Source organism: Haliotis cracherodii, unplaced genomic scaffold, assembly GCF_022045235.1.
Source record: "Haliotis cracherodii isolate W230 unplaced genomic scaffold, xgHalCrac1.p SCAF_23, whole genome shotgun sequence".
In the NCBI taxonomy this organism is placed as follows: domain Eukaryota; kingdom Metazoa; phylum Mollusca; class Gastropoda; order Lepetellida; family Haliotidae; genus Haliotis; species Haliotis cracherodii.
In genome coordinates this window covers 12,840,036-12,861,490 of record NW_027266279.1, presented here as the reverse complement: position 1 = coordinate 12,861,490, position 21,455 = coordinate 12,840,036, and the positions used below count along the sequence as shown (strand labels likewise).

At 41.4% G+C, this 21,455-nt stretch overlaps 1 protein-coding gene across 2 annotated transcripts; it reads right to left on the bottom strand.

Moving 5' to 3' along the window:
• Positions 1-101: 101 nt before the first annotated feature.
• LOC139471764 (uncharacterized) lies at positions 102-20,728 on the bottom strand. 2 transcript variants are annotated; one of them, XM_071254250.1, is made up of 6 exons: positions 20,637-20,728; positions 10,513-14,689; positions 8,972-9,181; positions 6,711-6,922; positions 4,114-4,341; positions 102-873 (listed from the first exon to the last, which is right to left on the bottom strand). In XM_071254250.1, exons 2-6 carry the CDS (start codon positions 14,677-14,679, stop codon positions 180-182), a joined length of 5,511 nt encoding a protein of 1,836 aa, XP_071110351.1. In that variant the 5' UTR covers positions 14,680-14,689; positions 20,637-20,728; the 3' UTR covers positions 102-179. The 2 variants fall into 2 exon arrangements, with proteins under 2 accessions (XP_071110351.1, XP_071110352.1); XM_071254251.1 differs by lacking the exon at positions 20,637-20,728 and adding an exon at positions 20,494-20,538.
• Positions 20,729-21,455: the final 727 nt, after the last annotated feature.

Genomic DNA, 21,455 nt, shown 5'->3' with positions numbered 1-21,455 from the left:
TGTTTTGTGTTGTGTGTGTGTGTGTGTGTGTGTGTGTGTGTGTGTGTGTGTGTGTGTGTGTGTGTGTGTGTGCATGCGTGCGTGCGTGTGTGGGTGTGGGTGTGTGGGTGTGGGTGTGTGCGTGGGTGCATGCATGCGTGCGTCCTGTTGAAGTAGGACATGTGTTCCCATGCCCTAAGTTACATTACAGCACAGCTATCAGAAGACTTTTTGGGTTGCGACATCAGTCTGGGTGTCCTACTTCCTGGACTCGTTGGGGTAGGAGGATTGTATGTGTGGTGGGGGTAGGCAGGCATACTGTAGGACGCAGGGTAAGCTTGCGGTACTTGCGCTGATGGTGACAGCGGTACTTGCGCTGACGGTGACAGCGGTACTTGCGCTGATGGTGACAGCGGTACTTGCGCTGACGGTGATGGGTGGGTGGGTTGGGGTGCTGGTACCATTGCCCCTGGCGACATGTCTTCATATTCAATTAGGAACTCTGGGTACGACTGATTTTGGTCAAAGGTGACAAAAATGGTCGGTTGATTAATGTCATTGACGCACGAGTCGTACAGCACGTGACCTGCCCTTGGTGGAGGTCGTGTCATGTCGGCCGTGCCCTTCGTGAAGCGACCAACCAGTACCTTGGCCTGAAACATATACTTCTTGCCCCTGATGTTGGTGTAGTTGTTGCTGTAGGAGGCGTCTCTGGCAAAGTATGCCCCCTTTCCATACACGGTACCATTCTTGCCACTTACACGAAAGTCAAAGCCGTTGACGCAGATGCCGCGAACAACTTCCTCCGAATCAGTGCCATGAAACAGCTGTTGTTCATTAATAGGCTCAGTCAAGCCTTCTCTCTGAGCAGTATGTTCCATTGAGCGCTTGTGGCTGAAAAATGGTTCAATGGATAACAGTTTAAGGATTTGGATCAGTGATTTGAAAGGTAACCGATGACTGAAATCTACAGAAAGGAACTGAAGAGACTGCCTACACATAAAGCAATAAAAGTGGTAAGAAAAACAATGAAGAATTCAACTGGAATTAACAGTTTGTTTATATGCTGTTTGTTTGTTTGTTGTTGTTGTGTAACGCCGCACTCAGCAATATTTCAGCTAAATGGCGGCAGTCTGTAAATAATTATGTCTGGACCCGAAAATCCAGTGATTGACATCATTAGCATTGACATACGCAAGACATGCATCAACTTGTCAACAAGCCTGACCACATCATCCCGTTAGTCGCCTCTTACGACAAACATGGGTTGCTGAAGACCAGTTCTAACCCAGATCTTCCAGGTGCTGTTAACATGTCACAGATATTTTTGATACACAACAGGCAAAAGCTAATGATATCAAAGATTTATCAAGACATGCTCAGAGGGCAATATTCGGTCCAAGTCTGCAGCAAAATTTATGCCAGTCAAATTCCCAATTAAGCAGGTCCAATCTCAAAATATGACTCTGTAGAGGTGACTTGTATTTCACTGATAACAGGGCCAATACAGAAGAGGCTTTCATTTTCAGCTTTACATTATTGCATTGAATGTAATGTTAGTATACCATGTGAAAAGTCTTCTGAATTTAAGAAAATAAGAGTGTGAGTGAGTTGGGTTTAATGCCGCTTTTAACAGTATTCCAGTTATATCACGGCGTGTCAGCTTAATGTGGGAGGAAAGTCCGAAGTGATGCAGGTCTCAGTCTAGGCTATTTTTTTTAGGACCAGTAAATTTAAATAAATGGTGGTCTGGTGTTATTTTGGGGATAAAAGAAAGTAAAGTTAGTATGCCTTTTGAAATCAGTGATAGATCACCTCTAAACTCAAGGCAACACCAGCAACCTAAACAACCCTTATTAACTGGTTTCCCAATCTAACTGTGCATGCTCACTTGTAAGTATCATCTAATTTCAGTGTGAGGTATCGTTTTTATGACAAATGGATGTTGCCAGCAAATACACCTCTGATGCTAACAAGCATTAACTTGTCCCTTATTACTGCTATTTTAGGGGAAACATTGAGCTTGTACAATTGGAATGAAATAACACCACTTCAAACCGTTCTTTTGTCAGGACCACTGTGTCTAGTTGAGATCCAACAGGACCAGTAGATTTTTCAATGTGATGGTACTTAGGACCACTGACAAATTGGGTGGGGGGGGAGACCCGTGAAGATTCCGGGGTAGAATAGGTCTTCAGCAACACATGCTTGCCGTAAAAGGTGACTATGCTTGTCGTAAAAGGCGACTAACGGGATCGGGTGGTCAGGCTCGCTGACTTGGTTGATGCATGTCATCGATCCCAATTGCGTGGGTTGATGCTCATGATATTAATCACCAGATTGTCTGGCCCAGACTCGATTATTTACAGACCGCCGTCATATAGCTGGAATATTGCTGAGTGCGGTGTTAAACAACAAACCAACCAACCAACCAATGACAAATTTGGGTCAGTGTCAAACACTGAGAGACCAGTACAGAATTCTGATAAAATATAGTAGATAAAAAATATAAGCTCTTAAGTGCCCGTTCTGCTAAGGGTAAGTAATCGAGTGACAATGTCTTTACCCCATTTTTAGCAATATTCCGGCAATATCACGGCAGGGGACACAAGAAATGGGCTTCGCATATTGTACCAATGTCGGGAATCGAACCCGGGTCATCGTCGTGAAGATCAAATGCTTTAAACATAAGGCTACCCGACTGGCCCTGATTCTGCTTAAACCCTAAGTTGGTTGGTTTGTTGTGTAACACCGCACTCAGCAATATTCCAGCTATATGACGGCGGTCTGTAAATAATCGAGTCTGGGCCAGACAATCTGGTGATTAATATCATGAGCATCAACCCACGCAATTGGGATCGATGACATGCATCAACCAAGTCAGCGAGCCTGACCACCCGATCCCGTTAGTCACCTTTTACGACAAGCATAGTCACCTTTTACGACAAGCATGGGTTGCTGAAGACCTATTCTACCCCGGAATCTTCACGGGTCTAAAACCCTAAGTACCAACAATTTAGACTGAGTTAACCAGCTTACACTTTGTATATCTGTTCAACCAAGACAATATGTACATTACAAAATATAAATATCTCAAACGACTCCCCTTACCTTACAATCAACTTACAATAAATTTGCAATCAAAATCGTATGTACATACAGTACAACATATTAATTTGCTGCCCCTCCTGATGACAATAAATTTTCAAAGAAATTACAAAAATATAAATTCATTTACCTTTCCACCAAGGATGTACTTCATAAAGTAACTAGATTGTGTTTTTATGCCTCCTCCATTTTTGGATACATTAGGTCATTTTGTTAGTGTTTGTAATTTCGAAAAACAATAATAGCAAATTATAGCCTGGAGTGAGTGAGTATAGTTTTAAGCCGATTTTAGCAATATTCCAGCAATATCACGGGGACACCAGAAATGGGCCTCACACATTGTACCCATGTTGGGAATCGAACCCGCGGTTTTGGCATGACGAGCGAACGCTTTAACCACTAGGCTACCCGACCCCCCTATAGCCTGGAAAGATAATGGTTTCATTCAGGATATTCACTAGCTGTAGAGTTTTGGCGGGAAACAAATTCTTCTTGTTTGAGACTTGATACATGATACTTTTTCCCCCACTTCGCTTCCCAAATTAAAGGACCCATCCTCAGACATTCTTTAATTGAGAACCTGTTCTCACTATTTCACTGACTTACAAACATTTCGACTGCCTCCGTGGTCAAGTGGTAGAGCGTCCGCCCGGAGAGCGGAAGGTCCGGGGTTCGATCCCCGGCCGCATCACACCAAAAGACGTTAAAATATGGTACTTGTTGTTACCCTGCCTGGCGCTCGGCATTAAGGGGCTAAAACGAGGACTGGTCGGCTCGGAGTCAGTATACTGTGTCTGAGTGGGGTATTCGTGTTAAAACTATGGCGTGGTATCTCAGTGAGCTAGCACTATAAATCGGCATCCGTCCGGACGAGTACAAGCAGCCACACAAACACACACATGCACGTCGCTATGTAAGAGCAATAATCTTGGACGCGACGTTAAACCCAATTTCACCTCACTTACAAACTTTTCCCCAAGTTCCTCATGAAAAGAGATGACATTCAGGATGATGATGCTGTCTCACCTGAGGTGCTTGTCCCACATAGTTGGGTTCTGCACCTGGTAGATGGCCGTGATGCGGTACTGATTCTGGGGCATTGTGGCGTATAACCTCCTCTTGACCTGCAAGTACATCATGGCCTCCACGTCCAGACTGACCAGTTCGAAGGACTGGACCAGGTCCAGCGGTGTCCAGTGTGTGGGTATGTCGTGAGGCAACTTGGGAGCTTGTTGCAGAAGGTCAGGGTGGGAGCTGAGAAGTGAATAACAGAAAGGATGAGTGTGATGCCTCTTTAGACACTTGTTTTAACCAAGTCTCTTGTGTTCTTAATTCTTTATTTTGGTTTCTTTCATTCTTTCTTATCTATTTTCTTTTGCTCTTTTGCACATACAGATTGACATTGTTTCAGACCATAAATTTGACTTGGTGCTTGGCGACTTGGACATGTGCCTTCTGGCTACCACATGGCTTGAAAAACTGACTCCAGAGCATTTACCTCCCCTTGTTATATATTTAGAAGGGTAGTGGCTTAAGACCAGTTAATACAAATTTTAGAACTTAAAACGGAATAGGAATATTACAAATTGCAAAGAAACGAAAAATGAATATACCCTTTTAGAAGCTAAAAGAAAACGATGAAATTTTGACCACTACAACACTATTTAAGTTTAGTAACTACCGTATTTCCTCTATTAGACGCCAGGCATCTAATAGAAGCCAGGTCAATTGTTCAGTGCAAAAAATAGAAGCCGGGCCTCTAGTAGACGCCGGGTCGATCAATTGATACAATTAATGATCCGGGACATTCGTGGTCATAGTGAAATGGGGGTATTAATAGAAGCCGGACCTCCACTAGACGCCAGGCCTCTAATTGACACTGGGTCAAAGGCTTGTCCGAAATAAATAGAAGCCTGGGTGTCTAATAGAGGAAATACGGTAGTCACTAGAACCTCAGTGCTCCAGATAAGTTTTTGAGCAATTGAGTTTTTTACTCTAGGAATTCTATTTTAATTAGGTTTTAACATTTTTTATTGGGTAACCAATATTTTTTCACTCATCTATTCATGGCTCTATTGGGTTTCTCCAATAATTAATGAACATTTTAAGATTAAAAATTATGAAGTAATGTTTTAGATGTATATAACTGTTCTAAATTTATAGGCTTGACTCGGAAAGTAAATTAGCTCTTAATTGTGTTTCGGAAATTAGCTCCTTTGTACTCATGTTGAAAAAGCTTCATTGGGTATATACGTGAGCTGCTTTTGTATATTTGAGTTTTTCATTTAATGCCAGCAGCTCTGTATGCAAGTTAATTGAAAGTAATTTGTTTTGAATATTTGGGAGGGGGGGGGCGTTTTTTACGCAAATACGTTGCTTATCTGTAGCTCCGGAACCTTCAATGATAGATTTGAAAAAATCTAAAGAGAGCCGTCTCAGCACAGTGAAATGCATCGCCTTAGATAAATTACTGGCCTGGGTAACCTGTGGCCAGAGAAAAAGGGGGGAATTGGGAGAGAGATCCATGTTTAGTTTGACAAAAAGTGACATAATGCAAAAGTGTGACACATGATAAGAGAAGATTTACTTTGCTTACAGAGCCACAAGTGCATTTTGAGAGAATTTAAAAACAAGGTCAAACAAGGTCAAACAAGGTCCAAAATAATTGTCAAATGTAATAAATATGTAAGAAATGAGTTGAATCTCACAACAAACAAACCAAATTCCAAACTTCTTTACATTTACCAAAACTGACTGAGTAATGGCTACAAATAGATTTCTTCAATATGGCTGCCGTGGTGGCCATATTGAAAATCAAATTAGGGTGTCATCATTGGTTGGGATACTTTCAGCTTCACTGTTGTAGTGGTTTCTGAGGAGATGATGCTAACAGTTTGAGTGTAAAAGTCAAAGTGCAGTTGTCAAATAAAGGTCAAAATTTAACACACAACATAAACCGAAATACACATGATGAGCCCCACTACTAAGTACACACGTACCAAACTGTCTAATCAACCAATCAGTGTTGAGGCTTCTAAATTCTCGGCACAAAAGAGTCAAACATTCAGACCAGCATATCTGATTATGGTACTATGAAAATATGAGAATATTCGGACTATTTTGAATAGAAATAATACAGGCTACACTATTATATTGATGTGGATATTTTATACACCCTGTTGTTTCTGAGCACCGTGGCATCTTCACCCAAAAGGGATACCGTATTCGACGTAATAAGCGCCCTGCTCTAATAAGCGCCCACGGCGATATTTGCTTATATATTGACTAGTGAACAATCCCAATTAGCACCCCCTTCTGATTGATCAATGTACACAGGCTTATTTATTCGTGTATGATACGTATGTTATATGCATTCTTAATTATGGGAAATTAATTTCTGGAAAAAAAATATCCGTCGTATAATAAAATTTCGGGCTGTCAGCATAAACCACGAAATTTACGATCTTTCAATTCAGTTCTTTTTCACCAAAATAATATTCTAATAAGAGCCCCCTATTTCTAACTTTGAGAGCGCCCTGGGTGCTTATTATTTCGGCTGTTTGCTCAGGGTTCAGCGGACGTGATTTCATCTTTTAATTCGATTGGATATCTACCAGACTTACAGAACAAATTTGTCCTCCACGTCTCTCGGGGCTACAAATAAAGGCCGCCTGATGACCCGACGGACGTTTCCAGTCTCTAAGTTCTTCTGCACCATTCCATTCATTGCGAAAGTTAGTTTGTAATGGAATATGCTATTCTCGAGCACATTTTCAAAATAATATTCTGACTGACCGTACAGCAGCTTCTTCTCAAGCGTGTACTGTCTTTTATCCTGAAATTGAAGAAAATATTTTACAATTTAATTTCGAAATGATAATAAATCAAAATGATCTCAATGTCACACAAATCACTGTGTCTGGGCTAGCACTGGGTCATGGTCCTCAGTTTCTGTTTCGATACATTTATGAATAATCACTATAATGTCCATCACTAGCTACAGGTTAGAAACATTCTACATGACCAGTGCTGTTCTAACAACCCAAGTGAAGAAAGCAGCCCCAGTCGACCAACACTGATCTGTTTGAGACTGTTTGTTTGTTTGTGACTGTTTGTTTGTTTGTTGTTTAACGCTGCACTTGGCAATATTCCAACTATATGACAGTGGTCTGTAAAACAAAAGTCAACAGAAAGATGACATATCCCCCGGCAACTGTCTGTAAAGCAACCACAAGTAAATGTGCAATTCTGTATGTAATGAGTCAAGAGTTGAATGTTCTTGAAGAAGCATACATTGTTTACCCACAAAAGATCCACCATGGTCGCATCAATATGAAATGGAAAGTAAAACAAGTGTGTTTCTGTGGTTTTTTTTATGCAAACAAATGACAAATTACAAGAAACAATAACTAACCAAGTGTATAGTCAACAAACTCATCTATATCCCCCGCCCATTTTAACACACTATAGTCCCAAACCAGATAACTGACCCAACATTTCTCTTTGCTCATGTCAAAATAGCTGCAATGGAAATTCTAAAATAAACATTTCTAAAACCCCTTAATTTCAAATGGCACCAGTTCAGTATGTGCTTTATATATAGACATGCAATGTTTGGCAAGGAAATATTTAACAGTTTATTTGTTATACTCCATAAGTGAACCCACCCTATATTAAAACTCTAATCCAACTTGTTGCCATGTAAACGTAAAAAAATAAAAATAAGTGGTCCCTTTGAGTTTGTTACAACAAAGAGCCGGGACTAAAAAATAAGTTTGTTACATCAGTCAGTTCGTTAAAAGCGTGTTCGTTAAAAACATAGTTTGACATATTTTTCTATTTCAGGAACTCAAACTAACTTTCACTTCCATCACAGACCCGTGAAGATTCCGGGGTAGAATAAGTCTTCAGCAACCCATGCTTGTCGTAAAAGGTGACTATGCTTGTCGGAAGAGGCGACTAACGGGATCGGGTGGTCAGGCTCGCTGACTTGGTTGATGCATGTCATCGATCCCAATTGCATGGGTCGATGCTCATGATATCGATCACTGAATTGTCTGGTCTAGACTCGATTATTTACAGACCGCCGTCATATAGCTGGAATATTGCTGAGTGCGGCATTAAACAACAATCAACAACAACAAACTTCCATCACAACAACGTCAGTTACAAGTAGGTCATAACAGAACACAAGAAACCTTTCACAGGTTTATGTCTTGCATGTATTCATTCTACTTACCGTATTCGACGTAATAAGCGCCCCGCTCTAATAAGCGCCCACGGCGATATTTGCTAATATATTGGCTAGTGAACAATGCCAATTAGCACCCCTTCCGATTGATCAATGTACACAAGACTTATTTATTCGCGTATAATAAGCACTCATGTGTTATATGCACCCTTAATTAGGGGTAATTGAATTATGGAAAAATAGATCTGTCGTACATAAATATTTCCGCATAAATAACGGTATTTATCTTTCACCAAAATAATATTCTAGTGAGAGCCCCCTATTTCTAATTTTTAGAGCCCCCTGGGCGCTTATTATGTCGAATACGGTAAATGCCTTTTAGAAAAAAACTGCATACTTCAGATTGTTAGTAAACATGCAACTATCCAGGGGTAGAAACTAACAATTTTAGTCCACTAGTCCTTGTAATGATAACATATAGCAAAACCCTTAAAAATGGCAAATATCTACAAGTCCTTAGGATACCTTTACTATTGGGCATTTGGCAAGGACTACAGGACTAGTCCAAATTTAAACGCTGCAATCAAACTTTGGAAGAACTGAAATGAAATCTGAAATGATATTTTATTTTTACCAACCGACCAAGATATTTAACAAAAAAGAACAAAGAAAGCAAAGCTCTCCTGAACTGACCGGCTCAAATAGATTCCACCTGAGTTCGTTGTCCAGCCAGTACCAGCACCAGTTGGTGAAGTAGGACAACACCCCTTCCCCCTCACAGTAGGACCTCGTGGAGAGTCTGCGGACCTTCACATCGTCTGTGACCACTGTGCTGGTCGGGTCTTTGAGGGTCAGTCTTGCCGTCATCATGTCCAGATTAATATCAACAATAATGCTGCTCAGCTGAAACACAATATTACCCGTGAAGAGTGAGTGGGTGAGTTTGTTTTTACGCCACTTTTAGCAATATTCCAGCAATATCACGGCGGGGGAAACCAGAAATGGGCTTCACACATTGTACCCATGTCGGGAATAGAACCCGGGTCTTCGCGTGACGAGCGAACGCTTTAACCACTAGGCTACCCGACCATGTGCAGTATGAACAAGTGTCAGAACTTTAGACAAGCATGAGGTACTGGGGACCTATTCTGCCTAGAATCCCCATAGGGAGACAAGCATGAGCTACTGGGGGCTTATTCTGCTGAGAATCCCTATAGGGAGACAAGCATGAGGTACTGGGGGCTTATTCTTCCAAGAATCCCTATAAGGAGACAAGCATGAGGTACTGGGGCCTTATTCTGCCTAGAATCCCCATAGGGAGACAAGCATGGGGTACTGGGGACCTATTCTGCCTAGAATCCCCATAGGGAGACAAGCATGAGGTACTGGGGGCTTATTCTGCCTAGAATCCCTATAGGGAGACAAGCATGAGGTATTGGGGGCCTATTCTGCCGAGAATCCCCATAGGGAGACAAGCATGAGGTACTGGGGACCTATTCTGCCTAGAATCCCTATAGGGAGACAAGCATGAGGTACTGGGGACCTATTCTGCATAGAATCCCTATAGGGAGACAAGCATGAGGTATTGGGGGCCTATTCTGCCTAGAATCCCCACAGGGAGACAAGCATGAGGTATTGGGGACCTATTCTGCCTAGAATCCCCATAGGGAGACAAGCATGAGGTACTGGGGACCTATTCTGCATAGAATCCCCATAGGCAGACAAGCATGAGGTACTGGGGACCTATTCTGCCTAGAATCCCTATAGGGAGACGAGCATGAGGTACTGGGGACCTATTCTGCCTAGAATCCCTACAGGGAGACAAGCATGAGGTATTGGGGGCCTATTCTGCCAAGAATCTCTATAGGGAGACAAGCATGAGGTACTGGGGGCTTATTCTGCCTGGAATCCCCATAGGGAGACAAGCATGAGGTACTGGGGACCTATTCTGCCTAGAATCCCTATAGGGAGACAAGCATGAGGTATTGGGGGCCCATTCTGCCTGGAATCCCCATAGGGAGACAAGCATGAGGTACTGGGGACCTATTCTGCCTAGAATCCCTATAGGGAGACAAGCATGAGGTATTGGGGGCCTATTCTGCCTAGAATCCCCATAGGGAGACAAGCATGAGGTATTGGGGACCTATTCTGTCTTGAACCCCCTGAGGAGACAAGCTTGGGACCTATTCTCATTGTTCATAGAACAAAAGAAGACAATACTGAAAATGTCTTACAAACATCCTGTTCACACTCGACTCCAGATTGCAGAAGGCCTTCTCGCATCTTTCATTGGACATGTCAGGGAAGTTGGTCCAGGAGTCCTTTTTCAGTTCCACCTGCCACTGGTAGGGCATTCTTCTACTGGCATGGTAATAGGGGCATGCATGCCCCTTCTTACAGGTGTCCCAGGTGTGCTGCTCACACAGGTACTGACCCTCACCAATCTCTACAACACTCCCTGTAGGGCCTGCTTCAACACGAGGTGATGCTTGGTGCTCAGCCATTGGGACTGCTTCATAAACCCTAGGTGTTGGTTCATGGTGAGTTACATGGACTGGTTCAGCTCTTTGAGCTGGTTCAGGGTAAGTTCTTGGACCTGGTTCAGCTCTTGGACCTGGTTCAGCTCTTGGAGCTGGTTCAGGGTAAGCTCTTGGGTATGGTTCATACCGAGCTCCTTGAGTTGGTTCATACTGAGCTCGTGGAACTGGTTCAGTTTGAGATCTAGGGTCTGGTTCATACCTAGCCCGAGGGGCTGGTTCAGGATAAGTTCTTGGTGTTGGTTCAGGGTACGCTCTTGGAGCTGGTTCATACCGAGCTCCTTGGCTTGGTTCATACTGAGCCTGTGGAGCTGGTTCAGGGTATGCTCTTGGAGCTGGTTCATACCGAGCTCTTTGAGCTGGTTCAGGGTACACTCTCGGAGATTGTTCAGGGTTAACTCTAGGATCTGGTTCATACCGAGCTCCTTGGCTTGGTTCAGGGTATGCTCTTGGAGCTGGTTCATACCAAGCTTTTTGAGCTGATTCAGGGTACACTCTCGGAGATTGTTCAGGGTTAGCTCTAGGATCTGGTTCATACCGAGCTCCTTGGCTTGGTTCATACTGAGCCTGTGGAGCTGGTTCAGGGTACGCTCTTGGAGCTGGTTCATACAGAGCTCCTTGAGTTGGTTCATACTGAGCCTGTGGAGCTGGTTCAGGGTATGCTCTTGGAGCTGGTTCATACCGAGCTCTTTGAGCTGGTTCAGGGTACACTCTCGGAGATTGTTCAGGGTTAGCTCTAGGATCTGGTTCATACCTAACTTGTGGAGCTGGTTCAGTGTGAGTTCTAGGATCAAGTTCATATCGATCTTGGGGAGCTTGTTCAGGGTAAGTTCTTGGAGCTGGTTCAGGGTATGTTCTTGGAGCTGGTTCAGAGGGAGCTCTAGATAATGGTTCAGTGCGAGTTCTTGGAGCTGGTTCAGGGTAAGTTCTTGGAGCTGGTTCAGGGTAAGTTCTTGATGCCGGTTCAGGACGAGCTCTGGATAATGGTTCAAGATTAATTGCTGGTTGATGTTGTGATCTTGGGGTTGGTTCATTGTGAACCCTACTTTCAGGTTCATATTGGGCTCTTGCAGTCGGTTCAATCTGAGTTGTGAGACTGGGCTCTTTTTGTCCACATGACACACTAGGAGTCGATGCAAGCTCCACTGGTTTGTTTTTACCAAGAACCATTCTGATGAGGTTGTATTCTTTGAAATGGACAATACGGAAGCAACTCAAGACCCATTTGTTGTGGACTGAGGAGAGGCACTCATGCTCCAACTGACATGACTTGCGTTTGCACGGAAACTGATCACAAACATGAAGAAAAGGGCAGTAATCATCTTGGCAGGTTCCTTGGTTATATTCTTTACAAGTCTCAGGAACTGTACAGCGTACAATTTTAGCAATTTCCTTATTTTTAAAATCCTTCAGGCCAAGCTTTGCAACTAATACACCATTTTCTTTCTCAAAGAAATTGTGGGTGCGGGGGCATTTTTGAAGGTGTGGCTTGCAAGACTCTGTAACAAAGCCACTGCACACGTGAAAATATTCACACTCTTGATTGGTGCAGCCTTTTGGACTGTTATAGTATACACACAACTTTGCTTCACGAAAGTACGCTGACACATACTCTATCAATCCCTTTTTCTTAAATATGAGAAACTTTTTGCCATGCTTTTGTAGCCAGTCAGGGTCAAAGAAAGACTTTGGAAACTTTTCTTCCTGCTTCAACAATTCAGTCATCTTTGCTCTACCACCAAACTGAGTCAGCAAATTTCTGAAAGCTTTCTGTACATCACTGACTTCTTCATCTTCATCCTCATCAGCTCTTGATCCTGCGGTCATTTCCCGAGTTTGACAGCCTCCATCAGAAGCACTACTTCTTTCACTGCTAGTTCTGATTCGGTCAGGAGTTTTCTTCTTCCTAAGCCTTTTCTTCTTCTTCAGCAAGCCTTCTGCAGCTTCTCCTGAACCATCATCTCTTCCAACGGCTCCTTCCCTTCCAACAAGTTCACTGGTCTTCTCTAGATCCAGAAGACACTCCTCGCTGCCACTATCATACTTCTTCAGCAGTCCCATTAGAATATCATTCACTCCAGACCCTCCAGGCAGCTCCTCTCCTGGATCAGTGGGAATATTCTTTAACAGGCTGCCAAATATCGCAGATGATGCCACCTTAGATTTCCTAATTGATACTTTCCCTCTTCCTGCTTTATTAAACTTGCCAGTTGTTACAAACTTTGCTGGAACGTGGCCTTTCTTCTTAGCACTGATTGGTTTGTAGTGAACCTCAGGCTTGGCATCTTCATCAGTGGTTGAATAAGCCTCATCTTCTTCAAGTGTCTGGCCTGCTGCTTCTTCCTGCTGCATTGACAATCGGCTTCTTGAAATTGATTTCTCTGACTTCTCAGGATGTGTTTCTCCTCTACCCCTGACTCCTCCTCTTCCTCTGACATACCCACCCCTACCTCTTCCTCTCATGTGAACATTTACCCCTCTTCCTCTTACACTACCTCTCGACCTTGACGAGCCTCTGAAAGCACTTTCCGAAGATCCGGATGCAACAGCATTTCCCTCATCATCAATTTCAAATATACTCTTAGAAGGTGTGGCGTCTCTACTGTTATCCCTAGTGCGTCTTCTTCGATTTCTCTTCTTTTTTATATATGACTCAACAATTTGCAATAGTTCATCTTGTTCATCCTCTTCTTCATCTTCCCATGCATCAACAGATGATGCCACACTCAATGTACTTGTAGATACCTCTCTGTTCAAATTGGCATTTCGGGAATAGTGTCCTCGGTTGGAATTGCCCCTGTTGCCTCTGCCTCTGCCTCTGCCTCTGCCTTCACCTCTGCCTTCACCTCTGCCTCTACCCCTACCTCTTCCTCTACCTCTTGCCCTTCCTCTTCCTCTATCATCACCATGAGTCTGGCTAGTCTCTCTAGTTTGTAAGTCAAGGTCAAGAATGGATGGTATGCTTGCAGTACTGCTGGAAAGATTTTCTCTTGATTCATATTCCCTTCTTCTATCTCCACGGTTTCCTCGAAATGGCTGCCCCCTTCCTCTGCCTCTTCCTCTATTATCAGAATTGAGAGAAGACTGACTTCCAAACTCTCTTCTACCTGAATCATCATATTTCCCCTCCCCACCTCCTCTTCCACCTCTTTGTCCTCTTCTACTACCTCTTTCCCCTTCCCGTCCTCGTTCCCCACGGTCGGACAAGTTATGTGAACCTGGAGCAGGATAGCCTTGACCTTGCATATTGCCATGAGGGCCAGGTCCTGGCATGTATCCAGGCTGCATAAAACAAGCACCTGCATCATAACCTGGCACCTGGCCGCTCAAGGATGGCCCAGACTGATGGGGGTTATTGTAAGCCATTCCAGAACCTGGACCTTGATGGCCTCCTTGATATCCTCCTTGTGGGGGTCCCTGAGGAGGACCTTGATAACCTCCTTGTGGGGGTCCCTGAGGAGGACCTTGATAACCTCTTTGTGGGGGCCCTTGTGGAGGATATTGATGACCTCTTGGTGGGGGTCCACGAGGAGGACCTTGATAACCTCTTTGTGGGGGCCCTTGTGGAGGATATTGATGACCTCCTGGTGGGGGTCCACGAGGAGGACCTTGATAACCTCTTTGTGGAGGACCTTGATAACCTCCTTGTGGTGATCCACGAGCATATTGATGACCTCCTGGTCCACGAGGATGTCCTTGATTAGACCCTTGTGGAGCAGCTGGTCTTGTTGGACCTTGAGATGGACCATGCTTCCCTCTTGACGGCCCTTGATCTTGTTTTCCCTTTGGAGGTCCACCAGGAGTTGCTCCTTTTTTCTTCTTCCCCCTTCCCTTGCCACCACCATTTTCAGGCTCTTCAGACATACCTTGTTACCTTAAAAACAGAGAGAGACTATTAAAACCCATGTCCACTACATACTCAATCACAATGACTTTTATGTACCGATACAATTGATCTTGTATCACTAATGATTACTGACTGAATGAAAGGTATATGGAGGAGTTACTTCAAAGATCAATCCCTTAACACTCTCTTTGTCCTAATCACATGGACTGAACTCTTCTGGAAGTGAGTGAATTGGGTTCAATGCCACAATGTTTGTTGTTTAACGCCACAATATTCCACCTATATGACGGCGGATAAATAATCGAGTCTGGACAAGACAATCCAGTGATTGATATCATGAGCATCGATCCAGGCAATTGAGATACGATGACATGCATCAACCAAGTCAGCAAACCCGACCACCCGATCCTGTTAGTCGCCTCTTAGGACAAGCATAGTTGATTCAAGTTGTTTACAACTCAAATTTCACTATGTACTATAATCAAGGAGTTACAAAAGACCTGTATTACACTGAAACAACATGAGCGTTTCACACAGAGTTCTAACTGCAATGTCTAGACCTAAACAGAAAGTTGGCACCAGTCAATGGAATATATTCATCCCTTAATGTGAGTGAGTGAGTGTGTGCTTTTAACAGTATTCCAGTTATATCACGGCGTGTCAGCTTAATGTGGGAGGAAAGGCCGAAGTGATGAAGGTGTCAGACATTTACCACTTCGGTGAAACCCATGAGCACAGGCAGATGCTGACAAACCTAGAAACATAATGGGGGTGAATTTGCAATCAGATGATGTCCCTTATTTTCAAAATTTAGGATCATGATTAAAACCCCTTAAGGACGCTCCTGATGGGGGTTGTACTGTTTAGTGTAAAACAACAGAAAAAAAAACCAATCATAAACATAAAACGAGTCAATTTTTTTACCATAAGATGTCCATAAATAAATGCTCAGCTTAAATTAAAACAATTTATCGTAATCGTGCTAAAATCTCATAGATGTCATACACAACTATTAGTATTGGATTTCTATTAAGGTGAATGATTCACAAAAGTTCTGCTTTCCTTCATGCAGTACTGCATGTATAGATACCAAGTTAATACACAAAGTTATGAAAAATATAATACCTTTTAAAATACTTTTCAAATTAACAGACTCAAAATGATACAGAAAACTGATTCGCGACCGTTTTGCTGACTAAGCTGAAAAATTAATGAATACCCCCCTCATCAGGACCCTCCCTTAAGGGGCCGACCATTTGATATCACACACTTATGTACAACTACAGGGTAATCATTTAACAAAGGGAGATAACTGGTATGGTTAAGACTGTTGAGGCACGTAACATAACCTAAAGCACGAGTGAGTGCTTTTCATGCCTGCAATCGTTGAGAAGACTGTCAGCAATAAACAACTGCATGGGGATATCACAAAGGCCTGAGGGGCGGTCGGGTAGCCTCGTGGATAAAGTGTTCACTCGTCACACTGCAGACCCGGGTTCGATTCCCAACATGGGTACAATGTGTGAAGCCCATTTCTGGTATCCCCCGCCGTGATATTGCTGGAATATTGCTAAAAGCGGCGTAGATCCATTCTGGAGAAATACCTACCGTAATCGTGTTTTATCAAAAGTATTGAAATACGAATATATACATTATTTAGTGATGTAATTACTATGAAAATTTAAATGAATAATAATAATATGTCCTAACATAGCACATAAATGTACGATCTTCATCTATTTGGGGGAGCTTTTCGTCAAATCCGAAATATATCCTTTATGTTTTTGTTTCATTGCTATAACAAAGGATGTTATGCCTACCTTTTCAAAACAGAAAGACGGAGAATTTCAAGAATGCATGGACGGGAAATAAGAATAATGAATATTATTAATGTTTCGAGAAAGCAGTTGTTTAATATGTATTCAATGAGTATTAATTATATTGATAATTATTTTTTAAAAGTGTGATATTTATGTTTGCTATTTACGGGATATTTCACACAAATTTCAAATGTCTCATATGTGTATTTGCTTGTTTGATGAATACTTGCATTTTATTTCTTTTAAATTCAGATATTAAAACCTCTCATCCCAGTCCAACTCGATTTTAGATTGAAACATGTATGGTTTTGCTCTACAACTTGTATTTGTCTATTAAATTTAATGATAAACGAAAGACAAAATAACTGACACGAATGTGACCCAAAAGAAATATAGCGGGAGCTCAGCGATTCAACAACATTAATACACTGGGTAAGGTAGATTGTGCTCTACGGGCTTATACAAAGGGAAACCACTCCCATCTAGAGTATGAACTAAGATTAGCTGCCCTTGATTCATCCAAAAGGTCACGGACGTTACAAATCGCTTGCAGACGACTTAGGTCTTCCCTTGTTTAGCGAAAAGGTATGTTGTTTCACACTTCCTTCAGCATTTAGTCGGATGGGAATATTCCTTTCAGCTATCGAATCGATAGTTATATGCTTAACTATTGCAATTAACGATATTCCTGACGTTGAATGTGTGGTGCGTTTTTCATGTTGTTAAAGTGTAGATTCGAATCATAAAGTTCAAAATCAAAATAGGGAGGCAATGTTTGAACGTAAAGCAGATTATTTATGTGAAACAGACCAAGTCTTGGATGCCATTTTGTAAAGTTTATTCAGGGACTACAACGATCTTAGCTACTTAAAGGGGCACTGATCTAAAGCAATTCCCCGGGACTGGTTGTTGCCTTTGTTATTGTTTTTTCCCCTTGAGTACCTGGATGATACGCAACGCAACTGAGCGTGACAAGAGACTGGGCTACTATCTTCAAGGACAGCTAAATAAATTTGGAGGCAATATTTGTTTTACTCATTTTTGAACACTGATTGGTTGACCGTGCAATTTAATTAATTTCTTCAGCCTAAACAAACACAAAAAGAATGGTGGAGCTCATCGGATGTCGTTATTTGGAAATACCCCTGATTGTAATAATAGTATCCATGCAGTAAAAGCATTTTCGGATATCGGATTGCGTCGATAATACGATTACTACTCCATTATTATCTTCCACGTTTTCTGGTATAACCCTACACTTGTGTATTTGTTGTCATTCACTTGATGCACAGTTAATGAATTTATTACAGGTATGATTAATGGTAGCACCTCTCAACATACCTGACAAAGGTTCCCATTTGGCATTTATTGTGTCTGGGATAATTATTCAATCTAAATCACGGTTTGAAGTGAGGTGAAATGTGTGTTATGTAGTATGCACGTGGTAGTCCAGCAAGAGATGAATGTTCAGTTGATTTACTTTTTTCTAAATCAACGGATCGTTCCTAGTCATCAAGAGATTAACAGAAAATACATTGATTAATTAATTACTGTTATCTTGCACAGTGGATATGTCAAAAGTGAAACAAAGTGAATACACTCATATCATGGCGTGAAGTGCCGACGTAAAAACAACATACTTTGTTCAAAGGGTTAACCGATAATACGTTGATTGATTGCTCATTGTTATCTAACTCAAAGGATTTTTTTAGGAACCGTGGAAATTATGAAAATAGTTGTCACGTGGGCTTTCTCAGCTGACCTTGGAGATTTGACACCCATGTGAAACACCTGAAATAATCTAAGTGATCAGTTGAGAAATGAACATGGGTTATAATATCCCGAAACGATATATATATTTTACAATATTTGATTGTTATAGAGACACGTGACATCGAATAAGTTTCTTTGTACAGCTGCAGACGTGTGGGATATTGTTCCTTTGTGTGGATATTCACGGATACATTCCTCGAACAAGGAAGCTGCCTAAAATAATACACATAAATTTGGTAGGTTGTAATGGGTTATAGCGAAAACGGCACCTCAGCAAAATGTCACCGGGCAAAAACGGCACCTCGACTCAAGCGAAAACGGCTACTATTGCCTGGCGAAAACGACACCTTATTTTTTTACACCTTTGTCAAATAAATGATAATAAACATACATAAAACAACTAAGAAATTAGACTCCTTCTCCAATTTACTCGCCGACACTGATAGGTAGGCGCAGTTAACTTATTGTGAAAAAACTATACGCTTTAAAGTTTTAAGTACTTTTACTCAATTTAAGCTGAAACTGTATTTAAGAGGCCAAACATGGTGCTGTCAGATCACAATTATTCATAATGGCCTTTCGATGTGTTGCATGCGAGAAGAATGTCAGAAAAAATCAAAATGCTGTATCATGTGATAACTGTGGCCCTTAAAAAAAGAAATTTGCCGGACAGAAGAAGACTTCCCTTTCCGCTGTTCGAGATGCGTAGATCCGATCATTGAAAAGGTGATCGGTAACTTTAATGTCAGTTTCCAATCAGAAGATGCAGAAGAAATGAGAGTACCAAACCAGGTACCAGGACAGTGTTGACAGCAATTCAAGTCCGAGTTGAGGTATTGATATTGTTGTTATAACTGATTGGTGTAATTGTTCTCGGTAATTTACAATAAGCTCTCAATTACATGTTGAATAGTTTATTGTTACAGTAGAGTAATTGAACGTATTAAGTTTAAGGTAAAGGAACAAGCTGTTGAAAACATCTACAAATCGGGCGCAGTATCGCCAGTATCAACCTTCATTCGCATGGCGAACTGAACCCGGGAACTGTTGCGCCCCAAACAGCCGGGGACTTTGGACTTCGAGGTACTACTAATAATAAAATAAACTATATAATGCTATTGTATAAATTCTCAGAATAGCATAATCACATACATCCAATAACATGTAAATACACCAAATACCATGTTAATAAACCATATATATTACTACAAAAATCGTTCTTATCATTATTAAAAATAGAGGTGCCGTTTTCGCCCGACACATGGTAGCCGTTTTCGCCAAATGCAGTGCCGTTATCGCCAGAGAAATCGGTGCCGTTTTAGCCTGCACCCGGTTGTAATTATGATATTTGCATTTTCCTTCATTTGCTGTAGCATTGGACAGATTCATTCTTGTTCCCCTACGTCTTGGTTGGAAAATTCTTCGATGCACGATAGACGTTGTTTTCACAAATCTTTTCCTTTATGAGCGTGTCTATATTACAGTCAATTTGCAAAATTTGATTCTCTCAGGTAATTTATAAAATGTGTAAATATTTTGACTGAAAAATCTGTCCATTTCATTAACAGATTGACTAAAATTGATTATGACGATCAAAAGGGCCTAAAAACATCATAATAGATTATTACGTAGGATTAGAAGCCAAACAATATAGAAATGTACTTTTCATCGTAACATTTTCAGTCTCTTGGTGATCATATTAAACATAAACATGTTTTGAATTCTTTGTCATAAAAATATAGATGGACATATTTTTCAGTCAATTTTTAAAATAAATGAATAATCAGGCGTTTAATAAAATTCCTAAGTGAAATTTTGCACATTTTGACTGTAAAAATATAAACACGATAAAATAAGCAATGCTCAGGAGAAATATTTACTTTGTGTTGCAAGTCAAAATAATGTAAACGAAAATCGCACAATTACCAAGCAAGTGACTTATCAAAACTTCGTCACCATTACCGATGCTACCCACAAAGATACCTACATTTCCCTATTAGTTCCAAAACTGTATTTCATTTTGTAGATCAATGTGACCATACGCCCTTATACTATCAATAAAAGTGACAAATGCGCTAGTCTAGGTTTCTGCTATATATCATCCGGGTAATCACGGGGGGGGGGGGGGGGGGGGGGGGAACAATAACAAAGGCAACAACCATTCCCGGGGCATTGCTTCAGATCAGTGCCCCTTTCAGGATTGGTCCGGACCAATCGTAAGTTTCGACTGTAGCTTACAATGATCTTAGTCTACAATCGCTTTGTGCAAGTGGGAGGCCAACATATGTTAACACTTATCCAGAGTTGCCTCCCTTAAACGTATGGCGAGTACAAACTGTTTGCAATTGTAACATGAAGATTCTTCATAACAAATAACCTACCTGTTCGAAGTTTTCAATAATGACTCAATTGTCCGAGGGAAATCTCGTCTTCTGTCAAGCTCTTGTCGACTTTCGAAGAAACGTACTTTCGGTTCATAAAGTCCCCCGGATGAATGGTTCGAAGGTCAGTGCGAATGATTTGCAACCCACTATGAAATTATTACGAAGAGCGCTAACAAATTTTACCTTAGAAATTATGCTGCGCGTTCGACAGTCAAAATCAAAGCAAAGAAAAGTCTGTCTGCCTATAATGTGCATGTTGGCAATAGAAGTTGTTATGATTTTTTGTCAATACTTGTACTATATCTAAATAATAATGTTTTTTTCAAAGAGACTTATAGGGATGCCTGTGTAACAGAGACCATAAAATAGATATGGTCTCTGGTATGGGCGGCCATTCGGTTAAAAATTACAAAGTACAAAAGACAAAGTTTGAAGTTTTATTGTATTAAACTCAATTGGATTAATCCGCGGATCGTGTAGGTGTCAGCCTATTCTTACTCAACAGTATAATTCTAAAAAAACGTTATAAATGGCAAGTAATAAATAAAATACTAAACTCGCTCCCGTGTGAAACCAATTTTATGAAACTCGTGAATAGTTGTGGTATCTGACTCCCTTTTGCTCGTCAGATACCACAACTATTCACGAGTTTCATAAAATTAGTATTACGCTGGAGCTCGTTTAGTATTCTATATTTATTTAACAGCTTTTCGGAAACTGTGTGCGAACAAAATGCTGTCTAATATCTGAACGTCAAAAATAAATATCAAATAGATTTGTATGCATACGTATAACGTTACACATTCGTTAGGAAAG